The sequence below is a fragment of the Nothobranchius furzeri genome, chromosome 15 (assembly GCF_043380555.1).
Source record: "Nothobranchius furzeri strain GRZ-AD chromosome 15, NfurGRZ-RIMD1, whole genome shotgun sequence".
Taxonomy (NCBI): domain Eukaryota; kingdom Metazoa; phylum Chordata; class Actinopteri; order Cyprinodontiformes; family Nothobranchiidae; genus Nothobranchius; species Nothobranchius furzeri.
The window spans coordinates 54,221,412-54,243,314 of NC_091755.1; the positions used below are offsets into that span (position 1 = coordinate 54,221,412).

Sequence of the window (21,903 nt, forward strand, 5' to 3'; positions counted from 1 at the left end):
ATAAACATGCAGGCCGAAGGATTCTCCAGTCCACTGGACCACGTGGCCTCCCAATAAAACATGACGTATTGTGAATAAGCAGCTTTGCAGTTGATCAGCCTGGTGCTTTATTATCATGACAAAACGTTTATTGCAGTTGTGTAAATGCATAAGTAAAAAAAACTGCTACAACCAATAAAAAGACTGATTCACGGTTATGGCAAGGACCTGAAACAAGCAGCCAGTGCAGAACAAAAAGGTGAATAAGCATCACAACTGAAAGCAGTGCAGTTAAAAGTTTGCTCCTTTACAAAAACGAGTGTGAATTTTTGATTCAACATCGGGAATGCCAGCTTCTTCTTCAGGCTGCAGCCATCGGAAAAACTCCACAGATTTTCTTTCCTCCTCAGCCTCTACGCTGAAAAAGGTCCATCGGGAACAGAAAACTACAAGTCCAGTCTTGGAGGTTCAATTCCAGTTTTTGTTACATCAATATTTGTTGATGCCAAATACCCGTACTCCGTGAAACTGGGGCAGCTTTGGTAGGAGGACCGTTAGGAGGGAACAAGTGTTGATGAAGAAATGTGTAGGATCATACTTTGTGTAGAAACTAGCAAGAATATACCTGCAAAGAGAACACACGTTAGAGTTAACTCCATTCAGAAAAACTACAAAAATCCCTACATCTTTGCAATAATTTCATTAAAAGCCCTACGATGTGATATATAAACGGGATAACAGAAATCAAGACCAAAAGAAATGTTAAAGCTGCTTTCAGTGGGACATTAGGCTTACCACGGTTACCACCAAATTAGCTCATGAAGGCTGTAGCGCCAGTGCCCTATACACTGGCACTCCCTGGTAGCTGTTGCGGGTGGTCTTTACGTGTGCTTTAAGAAATGCAGCTTGAGTTTATTTCTGATGATGTTTATTAATTGTCTTGTTCCAGAATGTCCATGATCCATTTACAGCAGTTAAATTGGTTTCAGTGAATGCGTTACTTGCCCCAATGACAGCCACAGTCCTCGCCACACAAAAAGAAATGACACATATGGCTCCTACAAAGGCAATCATGACGAGCTGCAGAATAACTTAGTATTGACATCGTAATGGGCGTGTGTGTGATCGTCACACTGCAGCTCATGTTGTGATGTCGGATTCATCATGTTCTCATGTAATGTTCCAGGCGCTTGACACACAGTGATCCAGCAATCAACACAAAATCCCACCTAGTTTCAATCATAGTGGGAACAGTGTGGATCCAGCCCAGAACTACTCGGGTGGAACTTGTTAAAGGTGTTGAACACTTGTTTAATCAATGCACTTGCAGTGTTCGTAGGGATGAGTGGCGCACCATCTTCAGCAACTAGAAGTGAGCTTCAGATGGCAGGTTTTTGAGTCTTACAGGTGCTGGCCAGTAAATTAGAATATCATCAAAAGGTTGAAAATATTTCAGTAATTCCTTTCAAAACGTGAAACTTGTACATTATATTCATGCAATGCATACAGACCAATGTATTTCCAATGTTCATTACATTTAAATTTGATATTCATAAGTGACAACTAATGAAAACTCCAAATTTGGTATCTCAAAAAATTAGAATATTCTGAAAAGGCTGAATATAGAAGACACCTGCTGCCACTCTAATCAGCTGATTTACTCAAAACACCTGCAAAGGCCTTTAAAAGGTCCCTCAGTCTTGTTTTGAAGGCACCACAATCATGGGGAAGACTTCTGACTTAACAGCTGTCCAAAAGACAATCATTGACACCTTGCACAAGGAGGGCAAGACACAAAAGGTGATTGCTAAAGAAGCTGGCTGTTCGCAGAGCTCTGTGTCCAAGCACATTAACAGACAGGCGAAGGGACGGAAAAAATGTGGTAGAAAAAAGTGTACAAGCTCTAGGGATAACCGCACCCTGCAGAGAATTGTGACGACAAACCCATTCAAAAATGTGGGGGAGATCCACAAAGAGTGGACTGCAGCTGGAGTCAGCGCTTCAAGAACCACCACGAGGAGACTCATGAAAGACATGGGATTCAGGTGTCGCATTCCGTGTGTCAAGCCACTCTTGAACAAGAAACAGCGCAAGAAGCGTCTTGCCTGGGCCAAGGACAAAAAGGACTGGACTGATGCTGAGTGGTCCAAAGTTATGTTTTCTGATGAAAGCAAGTTCTGCATTTCCTTTGGAAATCAAGGACCCAGAGTCTGGAGGAAGAGCGGAGAAGCACAGAATCCACGTTGCATGAGGTCCAGTGTAAAGTTTCCACCGTCAGTGATGGTGTGGGGTGCCATGTCATCTGCCGGTGTTGGCCCACTCTGTTTCCTGAGGTCCAGGGTCAATGCAGCCGTCTACCAGGAAGTTTTAGAGCACTTCATGCTTCCTGCTGCTGACCAACTTTATGGGGATGCAGACTTCACCTTTCAACAGGACTTGGCACCTGCACACAGTGCCAAAACCACCAGCACCTGGTTCAAGGACCATGGTATCCCTGTCCTTGATTGGCCAGCAAACTCGCCTGACCTTAACCCCATAGAAAATCTATGGGGTATTGTGAAGCGGAGGATGCAATACGCTAGACCCAACAATGCAGAGGAGCTGAAGACGACTATCAGAGCAACCTGGGCTCTCATAACACCTGAGCAGTGCCACAGACTGATCGAGTCCATGCCACGCCGCATTACTGCAGTTATTGAGGCAAAAGGAGCCCCGACTAAGTATTGAGTGCTATACATGCACATTCTTTTCATGTTCATTCTTTTCAGTTGGCCAACATTAGAGAAACAAACATTTTTTCATTGGCCTTTAGAATATTCTAATTTTCTGAGATACCAGATTTGATGTTTTCATTGGTTGTCACCTATAAATATCAAAATTAAACGTAATAAACATCGGAAATACATTGGTCTGTGTGCATTGCATGAATATAATGTACAAGTTTCACGTTTTGAATGGAATTACTGAAATATTTTCAACCTTTTGATGATATTCTAATTTACTGGCCAGCACCTGTATTTCTAGGGCCCGACCGATATATTGGTCGGCTGATTTATCCGTCGGCCGATATTGGGGTCATTAACAGTATCGGCTATTGGCCAAAAAGACGGCCAATATGGCCGATATTGCGCTACCTATCCAGCAGATGGCGCCAGCTTTATGAACTGATGTGTGGCTCCACTCCTTTGAACTTTGAACACAAATGATTGTTTCGGGACTTTTTTCAAATTTATTCTTGTTTATGTTTCTTATGTGCAATTATTTCCTGTCCAGGGTGAATAAGTTCACCAAGTTAACTTCCACGGAGTGTTTTTTATTACAAAGCACAAGTATTAGGTTTTATTTATTGCTGCATTTTTATTATTTTAATATTCTTATCGGGATCTTCTGTCCCTAAACTTGTGTGTGTTGTTAAGATTCCCCAGAGTTAGCTAAGTCAGAAAAAACATTTTGTAACCAGTTGTTTTAGCATAAAGCAATGGAAGGGAAGGCAGGGTGGCAAATCACGCTTTCCCTGACTGTACCTTCTGTGACCTGTTTGAACTTTAAGTGTGTGTGTGTGTGTGTGTGTGTGTGTGTGTGTGTGTGTGTGTGTGTGTGTGTGTGATGTTTAATATACTTTTGCAAATTTTGTCCATGTTGTACGACATGGCGATGCAAAAGTCACATCACATCATTCCAGACCTAACCCCATGTTTTAATGTATGACTTGCATATTTTACTCAAAGCATTTCCTAATCACGACTGGCTAGATCAGGGGTCGGCAACCCGCGGCTCTGGAGCCGCATGCGGCTCTTCCATCCATCTGATGCGGCTCTCTGTGCTTGTAAAATAATGAATGGATATTTAAATAAAATGCTTTATATTTTACTGCATTAATTTTACACCTGTATGCCAATTCTAAATGTAAAGATTGTCTGCGTAAACCTGAACAGTTCCAACCCAGTCTTACTGTGAGACCGGGTTGACGCGTCACGCTTGTGCGTAATCATAGGCGCTTTCTGAGCTGAAGAGGATGTGAGATTCTGGGCTTCTCCTCAGACGGCTCATGGATGCAACGCCACATTGGAGACAGGAACAAGCGCTATACAGCCAAAGTTTCATAATCAGGGAACATTTTCTAAGTGACAAGTCTCGCTTCAGTCGGAGGAATCTTCCTGCATGCGCTCTGGTTCTGCGACGTGCTCCAAGCCCCTCTCCACATCTTCAGCTCGCTGTGGACCTTATGTAGTACACGCTGACAGCGAGCTGCGCTGAGCAGTGTCCAGCTCAGATGTTCAGAAGGAAATCTTTTCTTGAGTGATTTAGCTACATCTGCGATGTGCGAAACGAATAAAGTGTCAGTTCGTCTGCATGCGTCGGGGTAATTCTTTCTATTCTTTCTCCATCAAAATAAACGGTCAAATACGGGAACTATCCGGTCAACACAAGCCCTGCTTTTAACTGTTCTGTTTTCTTGTGAAAATTGTTGCAAAGAGATATAATTGAACTTGATTAACACCAGAGCCAGGCGCACTGCGCCGTTATCTCCGTCACTGTAAATGAGGGAAAAACAAAATGATCGGATCCTTTTCTGACCTTCCCCACCTACAAAGTTTAATTACAACAATCAAACGTGACAGAGCCTGGATTTGTATTCTGAACAGTCTAAACATGTTTTAAAAAGAAACGTATGACAAAAGTGGCACCTGCTCAGTAAAACCACCAACAGGGTGAAAAATATCTAAATAATGTCGGCAGAGACGGGCTAAAACTTCTGGATCCACTTTATATAAATCGTTTTATTGATTATCGTCTTATGAAAGATAACTTTGACGTACACGAGCGACCGGTACTGGCTGCTGTCACCTATTGTGATTGGTTAAAGCAGCTCTCTGCTGTCTGAGGGTAGGCCCCGCCCACAACGCCGCAGCTGCTGTGGCTCCCAGTGCTTTCTTTACTGTGGGAAACGGTTAATAATGGCTCTTTGATGGGAACAGGTTGCCGACCCCTGGGCTAGATGGACGCTTCCATGCTTATGCAGTTTTGAGTCTGTGCACTCTGAGCTGTGTCGTCTCACAGATGATTTCATTCCTTTCCTCCTGGTTAACCAGTTGATGTGAGAACTATGGGAAAGGTCAGGTGACTGGTGTCACAGAAACATCAGCCGGCTTCCCGTTTGGAGCCCAGCTGACCGTGATGTAGGCAAAGTGTTGATTTGCATGCAGAGCGGGCGATGGAGACCTGATGAGAGGCGTCGCTCAGGACACACGTGGGAATGGATTTACACAACAACACGGCCCACGTGGGGCTCAATCACACAGCAGCACCAGCTTCTCCTGATTTACATGGTTTAAAAGGTTCGTCTCACGACTATTAACTTCACACGAGTATCTCCGCTCGTACACGTCATTAGTTTTATTTATTTTTAGAATAGTTGGTCGTGGAGACTGAGTGGGAATGTACTGGAAGCTTCTCATAGACACATTATTCTAGCTTCATCCGTTGTTGATCTGGCAGAAATACTAATTATTTCCATGTGCTCGTGCCTTTCCCCTCTTACTCCTGAGAAATGGTTTTCTCAAAAAGGCAAATGCTTAAAAAGTTTCATATTTTTGTTACTCGTTTCAGAAACGGAAAGTCATTTATTACATAGACCCATAACACACAAAGTGAAAGATTTCTAGTCATTTTGATGATTATGGTGACGGATATGAAAATCCAGGAATCAGTTTCTCAGAAATACTGACTATTGTGAAAAGTTAAATAATGGATTCACTCATAACACCTGCAAAGGTTTCCTAACCCTCTAGTTGGCTTCAGTCTGGGTCAGCAGAAAGTAGGAAGCTGAGTGGAAGGGGAAGGTTTGGTAGGAAAAGTCACATTCAGGAATCTGGGGGTGCTTCCACTAGCAAATAAACCCTTGAAACATCTGGTTTAGCATGTAATGAGTATCTAATTTCTTAGTTTCCCTTTGAAGTTGATTTATTGGCATAAATTAACTTTTGCATCATATTCTGATTTATCGAGTTTCACTTGTATTGATGCATAGAAGTTAAAATACTTTGCAGAAGCTGGAAATTTCTTTTTTGAATGTCCTCTTCTGTTTGATATTCAAATTTTCTGAGATGCTGAACCTTTTTTCTCAGTTATAAGAAAGAAGTGTTTGACATACCGTAAATCCTCTAATACAGGCCTGTATTCAATTAACGGCTGGGTCTCGTATTTTGGCCGGTGTCGGAGTCGGCGGAGGTGAATAATGGCCGTTTTTTTATTGTGGCCGGGTGGAATGTGGTAACAAGCAAGTACGGGGGGCGGTTGTGTCATCGTCTCACTTTTGATTTGCCAGTGATAGACCACGAGGGTAACTTTAACCGTGCGGAGACGAAGAGGAGGCGAAAATTTGATATCAAGTTCAAAGAGAACGTGCTGATTATGCTGCAGAACACTCTGGGGAGCAATAGGGGTTGTATGAACTAGTCGACTTCACCACTCTATAGTGACTTTTTATGCCTGTCATCGACTATTCGCTGTCACGTGATAATGACCGGCAAGATGCAGTCCTCGGAAAAGACAGCAGCCTGCTGTCAGCAGGTGACAAGCTCCTGCGCGTCGGGGGGGGGGCAATGCGCTGTGCCAGAGCTTCGGTACTGACATGCAATCGTTAATGTCGGTTCATTTCCTTGAATGTTTTGTCTTTTATTTGTGCCTGATGCGTTTCGCTGCTGTGGAGCGGGGCGCATCACCTTGTCCTCCGGTGACGCACCGATCACTGATGCGGCCGCCAGGCAGGGAGCACTCCGCTGTTTTTGCGGTTGGTAGATCTTTTGGAACTGCAGTTCAAAGGTAACTCATAAGGTGAATATATATGAACCCAGGTAGCAGTTTTTCTTTAGGATTGAGAGGAGATGCAGGAAGATAATAAACAGGCAGGACAGAAAAATAGTCAAATAAAAACAAGTTAGTTTTTGTACCTGGTGGTAGCAACAAACAGACACCATTGAAGGTCATCAGAAGTGAGGAACAGAAAATGAAATAATTATTTCAATGTTTAGAGCAGCAGGAACTCCGAGAGGCTGCAGGCGCATCAGTGAGTTTGCGGCCGCTGCGCAGGGGGAGGGGGGAGAGGGCTGAAGCAAGATGCAGAAACTACCGTTGTTAAAAGAAATGTGTTTAACTTTGAAAATGTGGGCGCAATTTTAATTGTCAAAAACTCCAGCGAACCATTAGTTCATTTTGCTCAAATAGAAATTGAGGCCTGTCTCTAATTATGGCCCTCCTTCCAATAAAGGCCTGGAGCTTGATGAGCTTGAGTCAAATACAGGCCCAGGCCTGTATTAGAGGATTTACGGTATTTCACTTTTTTCATTTATAATAAATGGGTTTCATGTTCTGAAAGAGTAACAAAATTATTATCACACAGGTGTTCAAGGAAATCTATTTACAAATTCAGCGACCTGCTCATCATAACCAGAGTAAAACTGAAAGCAGTCAAATTTTGCAGCAATTGTACTCACAGAACAATGGGTGAGATGGTGAGGAATTTGCGTGATGACGTGAATTGGACGCCATAGTCCATCTGTTCCCAGTGTGTGAGCATACGGGCTTTGCCTTGGTCTGGCGTTTCAAAAGGAGTTCCCTTTACCGTGTGCAGAAACAGGTACATCGCCTGCAGATGGGACAAACACACAGACACCGCTTGGGTCTACAGCAGAGAGTAGCTAAATACTGAGTCAATAAGAGGAGATTCTGCTGCAACGACTTTACAATATGCTGCATTTCAACATTTGTTAACAAACCAGGTTGTGGATGACGTTGGTGAGGGTCCAGACCAGCGGCACCGAAAAGAAAGGAATGCTGAGCAGGACGACGTGCAGGATGACGGTCAACAGAAGGTATGTCAGCCATATTCCCCTGCTGTTCATCACCCGTGTGTTGGGGTTCACCTCGCTGTGAGCCACGCCCACATTCATCTGGCAGCAAACAGGAGAGGACGATTAAAGAAAAAAAAACTGATTTCAGAGAAGCATGATAGACTTCAACTATATAATAAAGAAAACAACCTGCCTGTTTCTGAGTCAGGCATAAACTGAAAGTGGTCACATGGTTTTATAGATCATAAACTCCATGAAACACCACTGCTCATGTGATAGCATTACAATGAAAAACAAATCCATCTTACATATGTAAATATATACCTGTAAAGCTAAATATTTTTGCTATTGCTACGGTTGGTCTAACTTTCTAGGCTTGTGGAAACACAGAATTAATTGCAGTTTATAGTTTGCTCTTCAGTTTTGCTTTCTAAACTATTTTATAAGACATCAACATCTTTATTCAATGGCTAAAGAAAATGAGTTGGTCTTTTCTTTTGCACTTTGATTCTTGTGTGTAAAATTAATCTGAACACACTTTTATGAACACATTTAAGATTTGTTCCTAAAATGAAAAACAAACAAAACACATTCTTAAAAATTGCAGAAGACTTATTTGTGCATCTGAGCAAAATTTCATTGTCTTTTGGAAACCAACGAGAGATCACAAGGCAGCTCAAGGAACTGCATAACTATTTATACAGATAAACACATCTATTAGTTACACAGTATAAAAATTAACAGTGATTATGCAAAACTATCAAATCAGATCATACATATCCAAAAAGGTAACAGATACAGATGAGTGGCTGAGAAGGGGTTGATTTCTTCCAGGTCGCTGAATGAGTAAAGTTGCAGAGAACAGGTGATGAAGACAGGCAGGTAAGCTTTAGTTCCCTCAGGAAATAAAAATCTGTATTTTTCGTTCCCCATGTGTGAAATCAGCCTAGGTCAAGATGTGAACACCAGCTCCTTCCTCCTTCTCCATGTGTGCTGACAACATTTGTTACCTATGATCAGTTGGTATTAGTATAAAAGCTACTTTAATTGCGTTTATATTTTCTAAGTTGTTATAGGAAAATGCGATTAAGATATGTATTTTTAATAGTAACGGCAGTTTACTGAGAAGTTTGAAACCGGTCTAATGAGATGACTCCGCCTGGTAAATTAGTTCTGGGTATAGAAAACACGCGCTTCTTTAGCGCTCTCCCATCTCCCAGCTAACAAGCTAGCAGCAGGTTTTATCCACTAACCGCTAGCATGTAAACAAACAACCACTGAAAATAAACACAAATAGCCATTATTTAAGGTCCCCACAACGTCCGTCTGAAAGATGCTTATACTTTTCCCACTTCGTGTTGTTAGTTTATGATATTTACACGCTACATACGCAGGCTTGCTAACATCTACGCGCAGCCAAGCTAAAAAGTTTGGCTAATCAAGGTGGAAAACGTTCACGCTGAGCGTTGTCACAACATCTGTAAGAGTTGTGGGCAATTAAACTGGTCCACTCGGTACTTCGAGGTTTGAAACGCTACATTTAACCAGAGAGGACTTTACCTTCCTGTGTCGTCGCAGGTCACCAGGAAATGTCTTGTGTTTTCACTAACCCCGCCCTCCTGAGTCGGGCTGGTTCACCCCGCTGCCTGCTGCAGGTGAACGGGTCAAGAACATGGTCAAGAAGCAAAAGTACAAAAGAAAAAACAAAAATTGCGGTTTTCCACGAATTCCCCTCCATGTTCCAAAATCAATCCCAAAAATTTGTTAGAAAATTCCAACAATGCAGGATGCTTTGAGGATGATGCTGTCTGGTTTGCTGCTTGTTTACTAAACTTTACTGACATTAAAACACAAGCACACATTCAGAGTGTTTTAATTTTGAAAAATCTACAGAACTCTTCTTAATTTATCATCAGGCACGTGAAAACAATTTAATGTAAAAGGCAATAAAGGAAAATATTAAGTCCTTCTCTCAGTAATAGGGTTTTACATCAGGACATAAAACAATACTAGGTTCCAAATATTCCTATTTATTGTACCCCAGTAAAAAGTCAATTGCAAAAGAATTAACAGCTTGCTTCCTCTCTAAGCCTAGACCCAGCGAATAAATAACAAAAACCCTGGTGTTATTCCCTATAGCATCCTATAGCATCCTGTGAGTGAGTTCACAGTTACGTATACTGTACAAGTGGTTCCACCTAAAAAGAGGAGAGAGGTCTGTAATTTTCATCATTAGTAGACCCTAAGCTTTAACTTCAAAATGTGAAAACATCTCATTGTATGATTTTTAAAGAATTTCTGAGTATGACGGTACAGAAAATGAGCATTTAGCACATGGACGTAATTTTTTTTTGGGGGGGGGGGGACAGGGGGGACATGTCCCCCCCCCCCCCACACACACACACACACACTTTCTCCAAAGTCAAGTTTTCACCCCTGCACTTTTTACCAATACTTTATATTAAATTGGCACTGGTTGAGCTCTAGGACCAAGCAGAAAACAACCATTTGTGTTGAAGCCTGTTTCCCATTAGAACGTACTGTAAAGGACCCCCCCACACACACACACACACACACACACACACACACACGTGTCCCCCCCCCACTTCTAAAGTGAAAATTACGTCCATGATTTAGCATGAATTCTGGCTCTCACACAACTCCCACCCCTCATTTACACCAAGTGTGAAATCAATGCTGAACACCTCCAGAAAGTTGCTTGTGAGTTGATGCAATAAGAACTATGTGCAGAGAGGAGCTAAAAGCCACATTTGTCTTCTCAAACTATGAAACACTGCTAACTGAAGTTGTTAATAATGATGAAATAATATTTTGTTTTGAAGTAAACTGAAAGCACCTCGCTGCACCATGTTTCACTTCAGTGTCTAGCTCATGCAATTTCTTCAACTTCATGACAATCCCCATGCAGTGTGTGTGTGTGTGTGTGTGTGTGTGTGTGTGTGTGTGTGTGTGTGTGTGTGTGTGTGTGTGTCATCGTCGGCTCACTATTTAATTTTCTTTCCACTCTGCTTCACTATCAACTCTGCTGGTTACCTAACATCTGCCGATGTCATTACCTGCACAGTTACAACCTGTCAGCACGAGTCAACACAAAGCGACTCTATCGGGAATTTCCGAGTATACCGCAGTTCAAGATCTCCATGAGTTCCTGAAATGGCCTGGAAAATGGTCCTTCCAGGCTTGCCCAATAAAATGGAGACACATGCATGCCACGAGGGTACAGTAAAGTTACCTGGAAGTTCAAAAAGTGGAAACGGGTCTAATCTGCAAATGGAATTGGACAATTTATCCATAATAAGGAGAGGATTGTTGTAGCCATGTATCGGGAGATTATGGGCAAAATCCTTTCTTCGTCAGTGAGAGCATGAAAGATCCTCCAGCATGACAATGGTCCCAAACACACCACTAAGGAGTGGCTGCATAAAAAGCATTTCAAGGTTCTGGAGGTTTCAGCCAGTTTTTCATCTCAGTCCAACAGAGAATCTGTGGAAGGAGTTCAAAATCCATGTGACCCAAATCATCATAGCTCTAAAGAAGATCTGCATGTAAGAATGGTCCAAAATTCTTTAAAATCCTACAGTGTGATTTCTTGAATATTATTCACCTTCTGTCTCTCACATTTGAAGTGCACCTATAATAAAAATTACAGACATCTCATCTTTTTAGTGCTGCCAAATACTGTTTTTGCCCCATTGTAACACATTTCAAGACATTGTTCACTAAACGTCTAAAAAACACCATCATTACATTGCATATCAGTCTGTCCAAAGCAAATTTAAAAATATACATTTTTATTTGTTATAAAAACAAAGGAAAGAAAAAAGCTGAAGTGAGTCTACAGACCCCAAACCTCTTGGAGCAGCTGCTGAAAGACTCTTTGACAGATTTGGGCCACATCATCATATGCAGGCATATCATAAGAATAAAAATCTTGCGATTTACTCCTGAGTGGATGGGCAGCCAATGGAGCTGGAAGAGAAGTGGTGTGACACAAGAAAACCTGGTCAGCAGCTTTTTATACAACCTGCAGATGACCCAGTGATACTGTGTTTTGTCAAGAGAATAATGCATTACAACAGTTTAATATTGAAGAAACAAAAGAATGAATAATAATTTCCCCTTCAGATTGTGAAGTTATGCTACTTAAAATCATTTCTTAGATGATGCAAACACGAAGACTGACCCTCTAACGTGAAACCATGGTCAAAGTTTCCAACATGGTTCCTGGTACAAGAGGCTAGAGGACCAAGAGGATTTTAAAGCTTTTCTGCTGGACAGACAAGGACTTTAGTTTTTCCTTCATTCAGTTGGAGAAAACTTGTTGCCATCCAGCCATCCTGGGTTTATGCTGCTGCTTATATTAACTAGAATGACAATGCAAACGTTACTTTAGGTTTTGTGTGAAAACAACTGCTCGTCTCAGCAAATTTATGTCATCAAACCAGACAAAGAGAGGAAGAAAAAAGTGGCTGAGCTGAGTTTATCTAGCTTCACATCCTTCTTCCAGGGTGAAATAAGGTGGAGAGAACCACTATAAATCTGGCCATGTGGTTAATAGCAGCTATGCTGGGGGAGAAGAGATTCTGTGGTGATGTCACATATGGGACGCCTGGTTTGTAGTCTTTTTAAATAGGAATTTTTACAAGCAAATAAGTCTTAAATTACATCATAGATAGTCAGAACTAGGGAAGTAAGAAAATATCGATATGGCAATATATCGTGATATTTTTCCAGCAATATTATATCGATATTCAAAAGCCGTGTATCTAATTCTTGAAAGAATTTACATGCAAACATTGTGTATTTTCTTTTCGTTTTGTGCAATTCAATCGCCACCCGCTAGTTGGCAGCAGTGTGCAACGGGTTTTGTTTCCACCATTGAAATGTAAATCCCTCCATCACGGTTCAGATACCTCATGTTAAACATGTTACGTATCCGTTTGGACTGTTTATTGAACATTCTTGCAGTAAATTCAGTAAAAAAAATTTGCTTGTAACATCTGACTGAATGTATCGCAATATATCATGATATATCGTATCGTCTCCCCTGTATCGTGATACGTATCGTATCGCCAGAATTTCAAAAATACACATCCCTGGTCAGAACACTATCATTTTCATTTAAATTGAAGTACATAGGGTTCGAATTACAGAGGAACAAAGGGGAGCCCGGCTCCCCTGAAAGGGTGACGAGCTCCCCCAGAAGCCTTCAACTTACACACCTAGGGGGAGCCCTAAAAAAAGTTCCAGCTTTTATATTACATTATTTATATGGAATCTCAGAATTCCGGGGATTCTTCTGGACGGAGAGGATGGAGAGCGCTGATTGTTGATGTGCTCCAGGAAGCTGCGTCCTGCACACGGCCTAACACACTAACCCACGCTAACACGCTCAAAGTGGCACCACCAAAACATAGAATTAACACATGGTTGTTCGTGTCCACTCATATTCTCTGGTACGTTCTTTCTTTTATTTGTGCCTGATGCACTTTTGAAGGCTTTTAGGGGGCCAGGGCAAAATATGTAACCTTTTTGCATCGGTCTTAACTGATAATCTAATATTCTGAGCCAGGCAGATATTGTAGTAAATCTCTGAGTGGAAATGAATAACTGAGGACAATTAATGCAGGAGTTTTAATAAGTCATGAGAAAACATGGAGCTGTGTTTTTATACAGATGTATGACGAAAGCAGTGGCGGGGGGAAAACCAAAACGAATAAGCAATTACTGGCACAGGAAATGGTTTCCATAGTAGCGTCACTGAAATAATAACAAGGGAAGTCAGAAATTATCAGATGATGCATTAAATGGTCAGGGGATATCTTGAGAAATCAAGGCTTATCTTTCGTGTTTTTGTGTAACTTTCTAATGTTTTTGTTCTACAATGCTGTGAAAAACCATCTCCCCTAAAAGATTTCTTGTTTCTGCATTTTAAGTTCAACTTAAATGTTTTAGATCAGCTAATACTTTTTAAAATCGAAGACAATCTGACTAAATAAATAAATGCATTTTTCTATTATAAAGCATGAAAAAGTGATCCAAATGAACCAGGTGAAAATTAATCTCAACGGCTGCAATCAGGCATTTAAACTGGTAATGAGGGTCTCACATCAATGCTGTGGAGGAATTCTGGCCCACTCTTCTTTACAAAATTATTTTAATTCAGTCACATTGGAAGATTTTCCATCATGTACAGTTACAAGTAAAAGTATGTGAACCCTTTAAAAGTATAGATTTCCACACAAATTGGTCATGAAATGTGATCTGACCTTCGTCTTAGTCACAATAGAAAATCATAGTCTGCTTAAACTAAAACCACTCAAATAGTTATATGTTTCCATGTTTTTTTCAACACACCATGTAAATATTCACAGTGCAGGTGGAAAAAGTATGTGAACCCCTAAATTAATGACATCTCCAAGAGCTAATTGGAGTCAGGTGTTAGCCAACATGGAGTCCAAGCAATGAGATGAGATTGGAGGTGTTGGTTAAAGTGACCCTGCTCCATAAAAGACACACACCCGGTTTGAGTTTGCTCTTCTCATAAATCATTGCCTTATGTGAACAATGCCTTGCATGAAAGAGCTCTCAGAAGACCTACGATTAAGAATTGTTGACTTGCATAAAGCTGGAAAGGCATATAAAAGTATCTCCAAAAGCCTTGGTGTTCATTAGTCCACGGTATAACACAAATTGTCCATAAATGGAGAAAGTTGAGCACTGTTGCTACTCTCCCTAGGAGTGGCTGTCCTGTGAAGGTTCCCTGGAGGTTCCACAGCAGTACTGGCAAATATTCTGTGGGCAGATGAAACCAAAGTTGAGTTGTATGGAAGAACCACACATGTGTGGAAAAAAGAGGCACAGCACACCAATCAAAACCTCATACCAACTGTAAGGTTTGTTGGTGGGGGCATTATGGTTTGGGACTGCTTTCCTGCATCAGGGTCTGGATGGATTAATTAATTCCCAAATGTATCAAGACTTTTAGCAGGAGAACTTAAGGCCATCTGTCCACCAGCTGAAGCTCAACTAAAGATGGCTGATGCAACAGGACAACGACCCACAGCATAGAAGTAAATCAACAACAGAAGAAAATATGCCCTCTGGAGTGGCCCAGTCAGAGTTCTGACCTCAACCCGCTTGAGCTGCTATGGCGTAACCTCAAGAAAGCGATTCCCACCAGACATCCCAAGAATATTGCTCAACTGAAACAGTTCTGTAAAGAAGAATGGTCAATAATTAATTAACTGCTTCTCCCATTATCCAGTCCAAGAATCAGACCCTTAATCTTCAGGATGTTCTGCTACCAAGCAGAATTCATGGTTCTATCAGTCACACACACACACACACACACACACACACACACACACACACACACACACACACACACACACACACACACACACACACACACACACACACACACACACACACGTTAGTTTTATTTTAGTTTTACGGCAGATGGAACTTTTTTTTTGTCTTCTCAGTCCACATTAAAATTTCCCAAAAGTCTTTTGCTAAACGTGAGAAAGGCCTTTGTGTTCTTTGATCCACAAAGGTTTTGACCTCAGATCTATTGGGAGTAAAAAAAAACATCAAACTTCTCCTGATGCTCGACAACGTCTCACCTCTCATCCAACAGGTACAAAGAAGTGAAACATCTTCAAGTAGAAGTACTTTTACTCTTAAGAGTTCCTCAAATATTATTCTTAGGACTGCCATGTCTCCACACCAACATTCACTATATGGATGCCAGTTTAGCCACAGTTGGATGCAATGCACCAGGCCAGCTTTTTTTTCTGTATTCTGAGGTTCTGATCTGAATGTGTAGTTGAGGAGGGCATCTGCTTTGTGACTCTCTGGGTCTCATCACTGCTTCATGCAGATGATGTGGTTCTGTGAGCTTGGAGGTCCCGTTGATTTTTGTCTGTGTTTGTCATCATATTGTTTTAAGTATTTTACGATCAACCTGCTAGGGACTAAAGCCCTCATGACTTCATTACACACATTCATATCAATCAGTCAATTAATCAATCATCGATTGATCAATTAATCAACTAATCAATCAGTCTGAGTACATTTTTCTGACAATCACCAGATCTTCAGGTATAGTTTTAATTGTAGCATGTTTGTGAATATGTATTGATGTGTCAAGTACTTTCAGATTCCTAAGGAGTCACTTGAAGGCTTTTTCACCTTTCACTAACCCCGGTGTCCACTGTTCCTGTGTCCTGAGATGACCCCCAAAGAGTGCAGAGTGTACAGTTGACTCATTTTTGCACAATGCAGTTTCAGCCACAATGCAACAGTCACCTACAGTTTTGCAACATATTCTCAGGTTTTCAGTAGTTGTGTTTGTCTACTGCAGAGATCTGCAGGATCAAAAGTATATGTTTACAGTAAATAAGAAAACCATGGACCGTTTTGAAAGGTGCCTGGTTTCTGTAGGCTATGAGGAAACAATTTCCTAACTGTGTATTTGTTAGTTTTGGCTTTTCTTCCCTGATTGCTTTGATCAAACACTTGTTATAAAACACTGCTCCATGTTTTCTCTTCACATATTAAAACTTCTGCTTTCATTTCTTTTTTTTTCAGTTATTAATTTCCACTCGGGATCTGAAGCATGTCACGTATTCCTGCTGCAGGTATGTCCTGTCCCACTGTGCAAAGACCTAGTTTGGACTAGTTTGAAAACAACAACAAATGATGAACAGGAATGTGCTTCTAGACTTCTAGACCTGCAGAAGGAGAGAACAGAAAGGGGAAACACAAAAATACAACAAAACCAAAATATCACTGTGCACACAACATGAGGATATAAAACAATAACAATTTGTACAGAAAAGCAAACGGTAAAAATTCATAGTGCATTTAGTGCCAATCACAGCCTTAGGTCATCTGTTAAAAATGCCCAAGTCCATAATTGGATGAGCACCATGTGAGCACCTGTGTACACACGCTCGTGTATGTAAGGTTTTTCTATAGGAGTGTCCAATAGTGAGCGTGACATGCCCCCAAGGACGTGCAGAAGATGGAGGAGTTCCAAGCCTCAGAGATCCATATGTCTCCCCGGAGCATGGAGACCCCAGGGAGACCACTGCCGGAGAAGCCCTAACCTCCCTCCTGAGAGGCACAGAGGATTACCGCGTGGGGCGCAACTAGTGGCAAAAGCCCCGGGAGATAACAACAACAAGCCCCCAGGCCCGCCTGCAGCCACCTACACCAGAACAAGCTGTGCTCGGAACCCAGTGGCCCAGAACCCAAGGGGGCCAACCCTGGCAAAGACCCGACAGAGCCCAGGGATCACAACCCCCACCAGACGGCCACCAGGAGCAACCCGACAGGTGTCAAACAACCCCAAACTTCCAGCCCCCGATATGGGAGCTGTGAATACACAGGCAGACATAGGCACCACCCACTGGCAGAAATTTTTGGCAGGGGGAGGGTAGGTGAAGATGCTGTAGCACCATAAGATGTCTCAGGAGAGGGGAGGAGTCCAAGACCCCACCTGACAGATACAGTCACACACAAACACAGTCACACACTCCCACCTTCAGACTCTCACGTAAACACATACAAACTAAAGACACAAAAAAATGTATGCCATACACCCACTCACACTCCCCATACACACCCTACTGACTCTGGTCCCGGTACTGCTGTGCAGAGGACACAAGTATTCCCGGACCCCAGAGCCAACCCCATTCTACTGGGGTAATGATGAGCTGGCATCCCCACCCAACGCAGAGCAAAGCGACCCACCACCGCAGACCCCAATCAGACGGCCAGCTCCCACTCCTAGCCTGCTTATTGTTAACATAATAATCATTTCAGCCATATTTTGTGATCAGGCCCATGATTGTATTCATCAAGAAACTCATTGACAATGTTAAACTGGATGGTCACACATTCATATGTGAATGTACAGGGGACTAAATACACTGCCCTGTAGAACACCAGTGTTAAGAAGAGGTTTTTTCCTTCAATTATGTTTATTTATTTGACAGACGCTTTTATCCAAAGCGACGTACAATTGTTAACCTATAGGGCATGTTGTGATCTTTGGGGGAAACCGGAGTACCTGGAGGAAACCCACACATTCATGTGGAGAACATGCAACTCCAAGCAGAAAGACCGCAGCTGGGTTTCGAACCGGCAACCTTCTTGCTGCAAGGCAACAGTGGTAACAACTGCGCCACCATGCTGCCCGTGGATTAGTTATTAAACTATTTATGTCCATTGACCATTTGATCATTGAACTCACTAAGGTGTCTGTTTATCATTTTGTTTGCCTTGTGAAAAGTTTTAGTAAATTGTGCTTTCATTATCTAGTTTTACTAATATTGCATGTAATGACTATATAGTTACATACTCCAGCTTTAATATAGAAATGTTGCCCTTTCTTAGCTGAAAAAAAATTCAGTTGTTGGAAGCAGCGTGGATGTGAACATTTCCAACATTTTGCTGTTTGAGTGTTTTACCTGTACAACAACATCAAACTCAAAATTACATCAAAGTCTCACACGTTGACACCTGGAACTTCCTGATTATGCAACCTATGTCTAAGATCTTCTCGTCTTCACTGGCTCACCGTCACATTTTGTGTGCGTTTTAAGATATTGATGTTTGTTTTCAAAGCCCTTCACGACCTACTGTAGCTCCCCCTTATCTGTCCGACCTGCTGACTCTCTATGTACTTACTTATATGTTGAGGTCAGCTGACCGTCTACTGCTTTGCATTCCCCAGATGTCCTACAAATCACAAGGTGGACATGCATTTGTCCATGCTGCCCCCATGCTCTGGAACTCATTACCCAGTTAGGCTGGCATCCTCTCTGTCTGTTTTTAAATCTTGTTTAAAAACCTACTTTTATGACTTGGCTTTTAGACAGCGATTCATGTTATCATATAATGATTTTATAGTTTTATTGTTGTATTTTATCTTCTTATTGTTTTTACTTTTGTTTTAATTAATCCTGCCTGTTCAGCACTTTGGTCAGCTCTCACGCTGTGTCTTAAATTGTGCTATAGAAATAAAGTTGGCATGGTATGGTAAGATGACATGTACTGTTAGTAATCTTTTCTCTTATTAAATAATCTACCCCTGTCTTATCTGAAACCACACAATTTAAAAATGTGTAAAACTTCCAGCCATGTGTGTTTTTCTGGAAAGTGCAAGATATTATAAATATGTGGTTGCTTTAAAGTGAAAAAAATAAAATAAAATAAACCCTGACCCGACACCCTGAAGTGATTGCTAGTGCACACCAATTTGTGTCTTTCCTGTTCTTCTTTGACTGCATGATTACACTTTAAACTTTCTGGGAAGATTTTGAAGATTTCTAGGTTATTGTTGAATGAATTTTTTCTGGACAGGTAACTGCAAGAGTTTTATTTATAATTTATTAATTAATTTACTTTTTTTTACCTCAAAGCATGTAGACGGAATGTTAGGGGGAGAGGATAAATGCTGGAAATGGAGTTGCCCACACAAGCAACTTCCTTGTTGAGCAACAACACATCAGCACTGTGGACTTCCTCTTCCCCTTTGAACATGATGCCTTTCTTATTTATGTATTTATTTATTTATTTATTTATTTATGTGATTTAGAATCACCACTGAATTAACATGTTCTCAGCTGGACATGTCTGGTTTGCTGGGAGGAAGTATACAGGAAGTTGTGGATCTCCAAAGAGTAGCAGGAATGTTTTAGGAAAGAACAACTTCCTTCTTATGCCGGCATGCTATATTTTTTTAATTAATTCATTATATTCATTTCAAAAAGGATAGTTCCTCAGTGCAGGTAAATGTATAACTTTCCTCGATGCATAACGATTAATTATTCAGGATTAAAAAAAAAACAATCAACCAAAAGCATTATGATGGAGTAAACACATTACAACTCATATGTTCTGTCTTGTTTTATTATAAATTCTTTTTCTCATAAAATTGAAAAATATAAAAACACCAAAACAAACAGATTTTATAAATACCAAATAAATATAATAAATATTGTTTGTGAAATAAATAAAAACTGTTCCATGGGAAATACACTCTTCCATGACTTCATGGAGCTGGAGTTGAAACATTGTTGTTTAGACTGTCAGCAACAGGAAACTGCACTGCATGCTTTGATCAGTGACATCACCCGATCAGCTGCACACCAACAAACATTTAGATGTTTCAGGCTCTACCAGCACTTCTGACTGGAGCCTTCATCATGATGAGCTGGATGACCAACAGCAAAGACTCGAGCAGCGAGGATGGAGAAGGAGAAGACTCTGTCCAGCACGTAGTGGCACAGAAAAGCCTCCTTCCACTGGTCAACCGCTTCAGGCTCCACTTTGCTCACATGGGGCTCCTTTATAGATGAGGACAGGGATTAAAATCATTCCCAGCAACAGGAAAACTAGACTTTTAATTTCATCCTTCATTACCTTCTCGTGCTTTCCTCCGAGGGACCTCACACACTTGCTCATGTCTCTGTGCAGTTTCCTCAGAGCTGGCTTCACAATGCTGGTGAATTCAGAGCAGCTGTCAAATGCAGAAATCATCTCCACTGCAGAGCTGTAGCTCGTCAGGACAGTGAAGATCTTACTAACACAAGGCTGAAGAGAGACGTGAAAACAAATGAACCCAACTGTTCCTCCTTCAAATGGAACATTTTCTTCTAATGCTGTCACACTCAGGTGTTCATTTTACCATGGGCTTGTGTTTGAGGCTCTCTGGATCACACATGTCTTTTGCCTCCATCCAGACAAGGGAGCTGGAGACAGCTGCCAAGTCTGTTGACCCGTTTCTTGCCTGCAGATTATTTGGAAACACTTAATTACCATTGCAAAGGTCGTTAAACAGCAAGTTGTCTAATTCAAAGTGAAATCTGTGGAATAAATTGAATACTGAACTCAAGAATGCAAAAACAATATTGGCTTTCAAAAAAGAGATAAAAAATAAAATGATTAACTTATATAGATCTGTTACATAAATGTGTGAGGGGAGGGGGTGGGGGGTGAAAGGATAAAAAACCTAGTATGTATTCGTATGTGTATATACGTATGTATATAGATCTATAACTTAATGCTTCTTTCTGTGTAAATTGTTTTCTTTCTTTTTTTCCCCTCAAATTCATGGGTTGAGATTTTGTCGGCCAACAAGTCCAGGAACTATTGTTCAATTTCTTTAAGAATCATATGATTATTTCATTTGTATTAATGTTATTTTAGTTTAAAAGGGCAGACAACATAAGTTTTTCTTCTTTCTGTCCCCTTTTTCATTTTGGCTTGCAGCAATTTAGTTCTGTATTTTTATTTTAATGTCAATAAATGAAAATAAAAGATTGAAAAAAGAGAAAAAAATCTTAAGTAAAAATTCCAATTGATGCATTATTAAAACAGAACTAATTTAAAATGACTTATTTAAGCTTATTTGTGATAATGAAGTTAGTTAATCTTTTACCACATAAAAAACACACTTGTTGTCCAGCATTTAAGAAAGAAACACACCTTCACTGATGCGAGTTTGGCATAGTGATTAAGATCCAGAGAGCTGATCTTCACCTCAGTGCACGCGTCCTGCTGCGCAGAGGAGCGCACATCCCTGACCGGAGCGCTTGATGCTGCGGTGAAAAACACACAGAGAGCCGCAAAAGTCACCAAACGAAAATCCATTGTGCCGTCCTCTTTTTTGTGTCCCCAGAGAGAGAGAGAGAGAGATGTGTTTATGTGCGTCCCTGATGGATGTGGATGCTGTGGGTGATGCGAGTCCTGTTTATATTGTTTTGTCATCGCGGAGGTGACAGCATCACCGGTGACTCAGACAGGATTTTCCTTCTCCAACCCTGTGAGGTACGAGTGCTATTAAAGGTAGTCAGCACTAAAGTAAAATCCGAATGAGTTTCAGAAGATTTCAAAATAATTATTATCTATGACAACAAATACGTAGTTAAAACAAAGAGAGAGAGAGAGAGAGAGAGAGAGAGAGAGAGAGAGAGAGAGAGAGAGAGAGAGAGAGAGAGAGAGAGCGCTAAAGAAACAGCATTTCGCTGTTCGT

The 21,903-nt window shown here is 41.1% G+C and overlaps 2 protein-coding genes across 3 annotated transcripts; both read right to left on the reverse strand.

Moving 5' to 3' along the window:
* Window positions 1-83: 83 nt before the first annotated feature.
* Window positions 84-9,503, reverse strand: ormdl2 (ORMDL sphingolipid biosynthesis regulator 2). Of its 2 annotated transcripts, none has more exons than XM_015968436.3 (4): window positions 9,393-9,503; window positions 7,758-7,931; window positions 7,476-7,627; window positions 84-604 (listed from the first exon to the last, which is right to left on the reverse strand). In XM_015968436.3, the coding sequence occupies exons 2-4, from the start codon at window positions 7,929-7,931 to the stop codon at window positions 469-471; spliced, it is 462 nt and encodes a 153-aa protein (XP_015823922.1). In that variant the 5' UTR covers window positions 9,393-9,503; the 3' UTR covers window positions 84-468. The 2 variants fall into 2 exon arrangements, with proteins under 2 accessions (XP_015823922.1, XP_015823923.1); XM_015968437.3 differs by lacking the exon at window positions 9,393-9,503 and adding an exon at window positions 8,609-8,818.
* A 10,316-nt stretch (window positions 9,504-19,819) lies between these two features.
* LOC129164788 (uncharacterized) lies at window positions 19,820-21,597 on the reverse strand. Its single transcript, XM_054746118.2, has 4 exons — window positions 21,357-21,597; window positions 20,557-20,658; window positions 20,292-20,462; window positions 19,820-20,215 (listed from the first exon to the last, which is right to left on the reverse strand). The coding sequence occupies exons 1-4, from the start codon at window positions 21,519-21,521 to the stop codon at window positions 20,045-20,047; spliced, it is 609 nt and encodes a 202-aa protein (XP_054602093.2). The 5' UTR covers window positions 21,522-21,597; the 3' UTR covers window positions 19,820-20,044.
* Window positions 21,598-21,903: the final 306 nt, after the last annotated feature.